Source organism: Onthophagus taurus, chromosome 7 (genome assembly GCF_036711975.1).
Source record: "Onthophagus taurus isolate NC chromosome 7, IU_Otau_3.0, whole genome shotgun sequence".
In the NCBI taxonomy this organism is placed as follows: Eukaryota; Metazoa; Arthropoda; class Insecta; order Coleoptera; family Scarabaeidae; genus Onthophagus; species Onthophagus taurus.
The window spans coordinates 23,708,331-23,718,491 of record NC_091972.1 but is presented as its reverse complement, the minus strand read 5'-3'; the positions used below and the strand labels follow the sequence as shown (position 1 = coordinate 23,718,491).

At 31.4% G+C, this 10,161-nt stretch overlaps 1 protein-coding gene across 1 annotated transcript; it reads left to right on the top strand.

The window, feature by feature from the left end:
• The first annotated feature begins 2,886 nt into the window (after positions 1-2,886).
• LOC111425735 (probable cytochrome P450 6a20) lies at positions 2,887-4,932 on the top strand. Its single transcript, XM_023059963.2, has 2 exons — positions 2,887-4,676; positions 4,734-4,932. Exons 1-2 carry the CDS (start codon positions 3,377-3,379, stop codon positions 4,904-4,906), a joined length of 1,473 nt encoding a protein of 490 aa, XP_022915731.2. The 5' UTR covers positions 2,887-3,376; the 3' UTR covers positions 4,907-4,932.
• The last annotated feature ends 5,229 nt before the right edge of the window (positions 4,933-10,161 follow it).

Sequence of the window (10,161 nt, the reverse complement as noted above, 5' to 3'; positions counted from 1 at the left end):
TATTCGGATTTTCGGTCAGCAGGAATTAAAAGTAAAACAACTTTTTAAAATCGATAATATTTCGATTGTTAAAATTACAATCTTCTTCAGAGCATTTTATTGCTAAAAGATATTACAAAGAAAAAACGTAAGTCAAGCCACCATATTTTAAAAAACAAAAATGTAATTTACTTGTAACTCGAAGTGGCGTAAAATCTCGGAAATCGTCAAAAATGAATTGATTAAACGCATTATTAAAATTTAAAATTCAAAAAACACATTAAAATTGAAAAATGAAATATCAAAAAGTTATTAATAAAACGTGGAACAAATAAACGCAAAATACACGACTGTCAAATGTAAAAAGGGAAAACCCGTTTTTGGAGTGAAAACACGATTCCCAAAAATTTTAAGATGTACAGTGTACAGAGAAAATTCATCAAACATATGAGCGTTAAACAAAAATAAATTTAATTTATAAAGAATCTTTAAATTTCTTAACAATAATAAATTAACTCAAAATAATCATGATAGAAAAAATTTTTCGAATTTTGTTGTACTTTACAAGATGGTCAGACCATCTTGTAACATCTACCACAAAAGATGTCCACGCGGAGTTAAATCTTTAAAGATTTGTAAAAGAATTTTTACGTTTATTTTAAGTAAATTTTGTGACAGTAATAATTTTAATTTGTTCACCGCTTTATATTTTCGATGTTAATTTCCTGTAAAATACATTGACTTTTGTCTCTGATGATGGCTTTTGCCGAAACTAGTTAGACAACAAAAATATAAATAAACCAGTAAAAGTACAACAAAATTCGAAAAATTTTTTCTATCACGTTAAACAAACTGGTATAATTTGAGGTGTTATTAGGATTGGAACCTTGTAAGTTGCGTGAATTATTATGGTTAAACCTATCTAAGGCAAACAAATAAGCATAAATGTTGCTAAGGTTCAGAGTATCTGTTTTAAAATTTACAGCATTCTGTGTATAATTGATGTGTACCATCTCCAAGAACAGCCTATTATGATAATTGCTTTCTGAATCCAAGATTTTTATATCCTTAAAATCAAACTCATGTCTGCACTCCAAAACGTGTTGGGATAAAGCATTACTGGACTTTTTTAGTCTACAGTCACTTACATGTTTTGAGATTTTACATTTCAACCACTGACTGATCTGACCAACGTACTTTCCATCACAACCCTTGCATGAAACACAGTAAATCAAGTTGGATCTAAAATTATCATCAGTCTTATCCTTAAGTTTAGTAAAATGGTTTCCTAATTTGTTATCATAACAATCAATGATCTTTATGTTATCAATACATTTCAACGTTTTCTTTAACTGGTCGCTTAACCTTCCTATGTATGGAAGCTTTCTGTACGTGAAGCGTTCTGTATTAATTAAATCTGGATTAGTTAAACTGATCTGGTTGATATTATTATGTGAATACGTTGAAAACAAAAGTCTGTTGACCAATTTTAGAGGATAACCATTATTCACAAAATTTGTTCTAAGGAAGTCAAGATTTTCTTGTAAAAACTGATAATCACAAATATTCAAAACTCTATGCTTCATGCCGAAAATGATGGAAATTTTATGTTTTAAACTGTGACTGGAAAAATAATTCAAATAGCGTCCCGAGTATGTTGGCTTGACGTACCAGTTAAATTGAATGACGTTATTTTCATGTCTTATCATATTTGTATCAAGGAAAGAAATGCAGTTGTCTTTTTCGATCTCAATTGTGATCTGAATGCTCGGATGAAAACCGTTAAACAAATTCAACGTTGAATCTAAATCATCGATATGTATTCCAATGATCAAGTCATCAACATACTTTTTGATAAAACTGATGCGAAAACCCGAGTTGTTATTTGGTACCCAGGTTGGCCTCTCACCCGGTGCCCGCTTGACGTTGAGTTTCGGAACACCTATATATCATTATACATCCCAATGGGGTTGTTTTTGCACCATTAATGTTTCAAGTTGTATTTTCAGAATTCATTTTATATTTCGCGCAGAATTTTATGCACTAAAAATAGTTTTATTTCCATTGTATATTTTGAACAGAAATTTACAATAGAAAAGAATTGATGCAAATGTGGTTTAAAAGCAAGAATTATGAAATATTTTGATATGTATAGCCTATCAACCTTATAGAGTTATCGTACAAACAGCTAGCACCTTCAAAATTGGAAATATACGGCTGTAAAATAATTTTTTGTAATTCGCTACGGTAATGGAAGCTATAACAGTACTCAACCGGGTGCTGTAATGAGATTCCTTACAGCATCCGATGCTGTAATGAGATTTTAGTAACATTTTATGGAACCAGTTCAAGTTGGTGACATTGGGTCATTAATTTTTCTAGTTGTCAATGTGACAATTTTTGTCTATGGATGTTTAAACACGTTCTTAGCATCGAATACAAAGTCCACAATGATGAGGACATTGACTCTGAGCAATTTCTCTGATTTTGGGAGGTGTACATCAAACATTTTTTTCAGGTGAATATATTTTGTATTTTGACAGTTTCTAATTGTCAATTCAAAGTTCCTATTTTCAAGTGTTCCGGTGTTACCAACTGCTACATACATATTTCCCTACATTGCCAAAATTTACTTTATTTTTGTAAAAAAAAGTATAAAAACGCGAATTACAAAAAATAGCATAAAAAACACGTTTCATATGACTTAAAGCACTCATTCATTAAAAAACTCGTGGCTTCGCCACTCGTTTTTCAACTTAAATTCGTGCATTTCAAGCGTGTCTTACAAAACTTGTTTTTTAATATACTATTATAAACGCTGGTGCGTTTTCACCCCAGTGGGACTAAATGGGTTAAGATACACAAAAATATTTATTTTTATTTGATCCATTTGATTGTACAGTTTGACTATAATTAAAAGAGTGACCTTTTAACAGCGTTGCTCCAATTATCATTATTTTTAAAGATTACCACGATTTGATCTACTTAACTAGGCTATATTTTGATAAAAAAAAAATTGTTTGCAAACGATTTTTCGCCGAAATTATTTAATTTCGTTGTGTAACATGACGAATTTGAATTGATTGTGAGCTACTCATAGAATAACAGTAAAATATTCCACTTTCTCACTTGATAAATGCATTCTATATTCGTAACTTATCACAATTCCTCTTCAACTCATCCTGACGAATCAGTTTCATTTCCAAGCAATAACCCCATTAACACTTTTTAATTATAAATAATTCTAACACACATTACCCAGACTATTTTTTTTTAATCAGCAATTAATTTTTTTCTGTGTTGTTAAAGAGTGGTATAAATATAAATCGAATCGTTTCAGTAATTTCAGTTTCTTAGTTGAATCAACACAATTAATGCAAGTTTTATAAAATAAAAAATGGAATTTTTAATAATTACTTTATTAACATTTGTGTATATGGTGTATTATTATTACAAAAAATCGTTTCAATATTGGGAGAAGAAAGGTGTTGCTCAAATCAAACCAAGTTTTCCTTTTGGGAATATTGAAAATCCGATTACAAGTAAAGGAGGAACCGTCATGAATTTAGCCGATTTACACCAACAATTTAAAGCAAACGGAGAAAAAATCGGCGGGATTTATGCAGGTTGTTCCCCAATGATTTTAATCATCGACCCAGAATGGCTAAAACTCATCGTAAGTAAAGATTTTAAATACTTTAATAGCCACGCTGCGATATTCGACGAAAAAGTCGAACCGTTAGAGGCGCATCTTTTTAATTTAGAAGGTGCTCGATGGAGGGAAATGAGGGTCAAAGTTACCCCAACGTTTACTTCGGGGAAAATGAAAACGATGTTCAACACTTTATTAGAATGCGGGGTTCAACTTGAAGAATTTATTGAAACTTCCCATAAAAACAAAAAAGATTTAGACATCAAAGAAATTTTAGCCTGCTTCACCACCGATGTAATCGGATCTTGCGCTTTTGGATTGGAATGCAATAGCTTTAAAAATCCTAAAGCTGAATTTAGAAGTTATGGCAGAAAATTGTTTGAGTCTAGCCTCAAATTTCGAATAAGAAACATCCTCACGATGATCTCTCCCTCAATTGTTAAAAGCTTAAAGCTTCATTTCACCGATAAGTGTTCATCGAAATTCTTCCGTGCATTTATAAAAGATTCATTTAAATATAGAAAATCGAAAAATGTAACAAGAAACGATTTCATGCAACTTTTAATTAACATGGAAAACCCCATTGATGAGTTAGCCGCACAAGGTTTCTTTTTCTTTTTGGCTGGATTCGAAACAGCTTCAACCACGATGAGTTTTTGTTTGTACGAGTTAGCTCATCATCAAAATGTCCAAGATAAACTTCGAAACGAAATTAATGAAATTATTAAAAAAAATGATGGAAAATTGAGTTATCATGCAATGATGGAAATGAAATATATGGACCAAATCATAAATGAAACTTTAAGAATGTACCCCCCGATTCATACCCTCCCAAGACTTTGCACTCAAAATTACACCCTTCCAAATGGGGCAATTATAGAAAAAGGTACCCCTGTTTTCACGAGTTTATTAGCTTTGCAAAGAGATGAGGATTATTTCCCGGAACCAAATAAATTTAATCCGGATCGATTTTCTAAGAAAAATAAACGACATATCACTCCATTTACTTTTCTTCCGTTCGGTGAAGGACCTAGAATTTGTGTTGGTAAATTATTAAGATACTTGGGGATTTTATTCGAATTTATAACAAAACTTTCTTTAGGTCTTCGATTTGGGATGATGCAAACAAGAGTTGGGTTAAGTTTATTTTTGAAAAATTATAAAGTGGCTCCTCATGAATCCACGAGATATCCCATGCAGTTTGATAATCAGTCAGCAATTTTATCTCCAAAAGGGAAGATTATACTAAAACATGAAAAATTGAAATTTGATTGAAATTTAATAAATATTTGATGCACCATAAAAAATTTTTTATTTTCCTTAATTATCGTTGTTATAATCTTTCAAATGCTACTTTGCATTTTTTATTGTTATTGATTTGAAATATAGAAATTTAAAAAATCGTATCTCAAGAACGAATCGATATATCACCACGAAATACATAACATTTTAATGAAGATTTAAATAGCAATATATAATTTCTTATTAAAACTAGAACTAACACAAGTTCGAACTTGTTTCTGAAAAATGTTGCAACATGGCATCTGAAATGTCAAACATTTTTTGAAAAGACGCACGGCGAATAATGATACTATTAGTTTTAGTTTAATTACCACCGGCCGCAAAAGCCTTCGGTACTTGAGTGCGGGAAGTTAGCCCCATCTTTTTATTTTTAAATTTTTTATTGTTGTTCTAGATTGTTCTAGAGTTGTTCTACATTGTTCCAAAGCGCCAAATCGAAAAAATAAAAACTCCGCGAGAAAACCGAAAAAACGGGTTTTTTGACTAGCCCCCCATTTTTGGAAAAATCAAATTTTCTTTGTTGTTCTGGGTTCTTCTAGTTGTTCTAGTTATAGTTCTAGAAAATCAAAATTATGGGATACAGCATTACGAAGTTATAACTAAAAATAGATTAGGCCGCTGAAATGCGGGGCTAACTTCCCGCACTTTCGGTACTTTCGTACATATAATTTCTTATTTTCTATAAACATCGTTGTTATGATATAAAATTGCGTAAATTGATGCATTAAATTATAGAGTGCAGGAAGTTTACCCCCCATTTTTTGCTTTTTAAATTTTTCATTGTTGTTCTAGATTGTTCTAGAGTTGTACATTGTTCCAAAGCGGCAAATAGAAAAAATAAAAACTCGGCGAGGAGAACCGAAAAACATGGGTTTTTTGACTATCTCCCCATTTTTGAAAAAATCAGATTTTCTTTTTTGATCTGGGTTGTTCTAGTTATTATTCCAGAAATTCAAAATTATGGGATACAGCATTACGAAGTTATAACTAAAAATAAGTTTGCCTGCCAAAATGTCTGGTTGATTTCTGTCATGTTCAATCATGTTGAGAATGGTTGCACAGATTGCCTTTGTTTCCTTAAATTATTTTTAAAACCCGGTTATTATATTATAGTAAAGCAACATACAAAAAACAGCTGAACCACAGCTGAACTATTAACAGGAATAAATTATTTTGTAAGCGAGAATATTGCTGGAGTAATTCTACTTCAAATATTGCGTTTCTTTGTAAACAACTATTTAAAGAAGAATTTAGTTATTCTAGCACTAAAAACTGCAATAATTGAAAAAAGGTAATTGTCGATGTTAATCGACATTAGCATCATAACAGTATTTGGCTATGCACAGCTACAGCAAGCAATAGAAAACTACATGAAAACTCTAAGCAACAATTGCAAAAAAAAGTGGTTGTGAGGCAAATAGCATTAGCCTTCAATATGGAGAGTTGCTGTTTATAGAGACAACGAATGGAGAGAACAATAAAGCAAAATTGAGTGATTGAGTGATCAATTTACAACCCCACAACAAATTCTATATCCTCGCAGGTATCATCAGTTACGAAGGTACTCAATCTTTGAATGATGTAACGGCATTTGTGCCCAATAATGCCAATTTGATATTATTTAATAACTTACGAAAAGAAATCGTACAAGTTGAAGAAACTACTGAAATAAATGCACAAATGTGCATATATGTTTATAAATGAGCAAAGTGATGTAACCGTTTTGTTCCGTGATATTAATTTATTTACATGATTTCGTTTATATAGTTACAGTTTACTTTAGAATAAGGTATTGTATGTATTTGTAATAACATCAACAATGTCATTACCCCTTCTTTTACATTAAATGGGTTGTAAATTTCAACTACTACTGTTTGTGATTTTTATGGATCAAATAATTAAGAAGCAACAAATTAACACCATTGAAGACCTTTGTATGCAGACGATATAATGCTGATAGCAAGTACGAAAACGGAACTACAAAGAAAAATTGACACCTAGATAACATATTTGGAAGAAAGGGGAATGCAAATAAGTATAGAGAAAACCAAGATTATGCATATAACTAAAGGGTAAAAGGATAATAACATAAATATAAGGATAAGTGAGGAAATACTGGAAATTGTGGATAAATTTGAATACTTGGCACCATTATCACCGAGAATGAAACAATAGACAGAGAAATACAAAATTGAATACAAAAAACAAGTAATGTATATTACCAAATGAATAACACAATTGTGGACAAGAAGGAAGTAAGAACAAATAGAAAATTAAGAATTTATAAAACTATACAGGGTGTCTCAGCGAGACCGGTCATTAGACGTTTCTGGGGTTCTGGCGAAAATAAAAATTTGAGAATTCAGACTTAAGTATTATCAATTACGATCTCTTCGACTAAAATATTTTCAGATTTCTTGCACTTCCGGTTATACCGGAAGTCGCCACCTACTTTATTTTTTTAAATGGAAAACCCTGTATATTTTTACATATTTGGATTTGTCTGTTTTCAGGGTTTATAAATAACTTTACTTTTTGCAATTTGATACGGCCGTTCTCGAGTTATTCGAATTTTTCTAGAAAAATCTGCTCCAGCAGATATTTGTTCAAAAAATGAGAGAACACTCGATTTTTGGGATATCAATTTAGGATCCAGAATATGGTTAAACAACATGATGGAGTATGTTTTGGTGCCGAGAACGGTTATCTAGAACGTTTGGTTACTTTACTATGGCACGATAACTTTTCAAAATTTGGAAGTACCATAACTTCATTTTTTTAAATGGCACCCCCCATATTTTATTACTTAGTCGTCTTCGGCGTCTCATTCTACATCTTTTATATCCCATATGTCCCATACCTAACATTAATAATTTAGGAGATAATTAGGGTTTTTTGAAAAATGCACACATATCATATGGATATTTAGCCTAGTGTGCCATGAAAAACAAGCCTTCTCAATGAGTTCTTGTCAAAACCTCACTTGTTTACGTCACTTGATGCATGTGAGCAAATAATTATCTGTTATGTCCCTTAATATTAGTACTGAAAAGAGTTAAAATCGATAACAATAACGAAAGTAATATTTACACAAATCAAGAAATTCTTAATTTATTTTTTATTCATAAAAAGCGCGACAAAGTTCGTAGTATGATTCCTAGATCTTCTTTGGCAGCTCGAATTGAGGTGTTGGGACTGGGCTCGAAATAAGCCAATGCATTCACCTCTTCCGTTGCATTATCTACTACATTTTTTGGTCAGTTTAACACGTGATTAATTCGTCCAAAATGCAAAAAATTTGCTTCTATTCTTTTAAATTTATCTTTTGTCATCGGAGGTAAATGCGGATAATTTTCATTAAACATTCTGCAAGTTCTACTAAGAACTTTGTCGCACTTTTTGTGCACAAAAAATAAATTATGGATTTCTTTATTTGTATAAACATTATTTACGTTATTAATATCCATTTTAACTGGTTTTAGACTCACAAGCATCAAACAACGTAAATCAGACTTTGACGTTTGTCAATAAGTCATTAAACATTTGTTTTCCATGGCACACTAGGTTAATATCGATATGATATGTGAGCATTTTTCAAAAAACCCTAATTATTTCTCAAACTATTAATGTTAGGCATAGGACATATGGAGTATAAAAGATGTAAAATGAGACGCCGAAGACGACTAAGTAATAAAATATGGGGGGTGCCATTTAAAAAAATGAAGTTATGGTGTTTCCAAATTTCGAAAAGTTAACGTGTCATAGTAAAGTGACCAAACGATCTAGACAGCCGTTCTTGGCACCAAAACATACTCCATCATGTTGTTTAAACATGTTCTGAATCCTAAATTGATATCTCAAAAATCGAGAGTTCTATGATTTTTTGAACAAATGTCCGCTGGAGCAGATTTTTCTAGAAAAATTCGATTAACTCGAGAACGGCCGAATCAAATTGCAAAAAGTAAAGTTATTTATAAACCCTGAAAACAGACAAATCCAAATATGTAAAAATATACAGGGTGTTCCATTTAAAAAAATAAAGTAGGTGGCGACTTCGGGTATAACCGGAAGTGCTAGAAAACTGAAAATATTTTAGACGAAGAGAACGTAATTGATAATACTTAAGTTTGAATTCTCAATTTTTTATTTTGGCCAGAACCACAGAAACGTCTAATGACCGGTCTCGCTGAGACAGCCTGTATACAGGATGATTCTCAACCTATACACATAAACTTGGCAATTTACTCCTCATTACAAATAATGACTAATAGGCGAAAAAATTTGTAGTAAAATATTTTCTGTTTCATAGATATCCGTGATATTTTCTTTCAAATCAAGAATACATAGAACATTTTAGAATAACATCACAGCAAGTGTTCGTAATTATTTTCCATATTTTCGATCAATTGGGCTCCCCATATCCACGATCTCCCACTAGCTCGGCCTAAACCAGCTGGTTTATTACTATAGTAATATATATAACATTTTAAAGACTTGACCTGCTGTGTTAGGAATAGGTATACATGAAGTATCGGTAGGTTTAGTGTTAAAAAAATTACACTTTTTTAATTTTTTCTTACACGACACATTCAATTGTTTTTCTGCTTTCACCATTGTAATCGGCAGAGAAAATACTACTAGTTTACTTATTTAACCGACTTTGTACCTCTACTAATAACAAAGTTACTAATGGTACGCACTTAATTTAGAACAGGCTGTATGACAATCCTTTTATTTTCAAATTAATTTTTTTTCTGAGTGTATTAAATCAATTTTCGATTAAATCTTTTAATTTGTTCGACTCTGATTGTCCAGGTCCATTATCGATGAAGATGTACAAACAAATTATCCATTAATAATTGATTTTTCCATTATGATAATTGATTTTTTCATCACGTGCTTCTCTTTACGTTGTCCTATGCGAAGTCATACCAATACAGTGATAGTTAAAAGGAGTTAAAAGCTGCGCATTCCTCAATCAATCCAGTCGTATTGTTTTGGTTCTAATCGAAATGTTAAAAACATTCGGTTATTATCTGTTTGAAAAAAATTTTCACAAATATCGGTGTTGGCCCACTACGCGAGGACTTCGAGGACTCGGACCAACAATTATGGTTATTGGCAATGTTGTTTGGGGAATTTATCCCTTCCTAATGGAAATTAAAGGTAACTGATTACAAAAAAAAATATTTGTTTCGCTTAAATTGAAAAATTATTTTCAGATTACC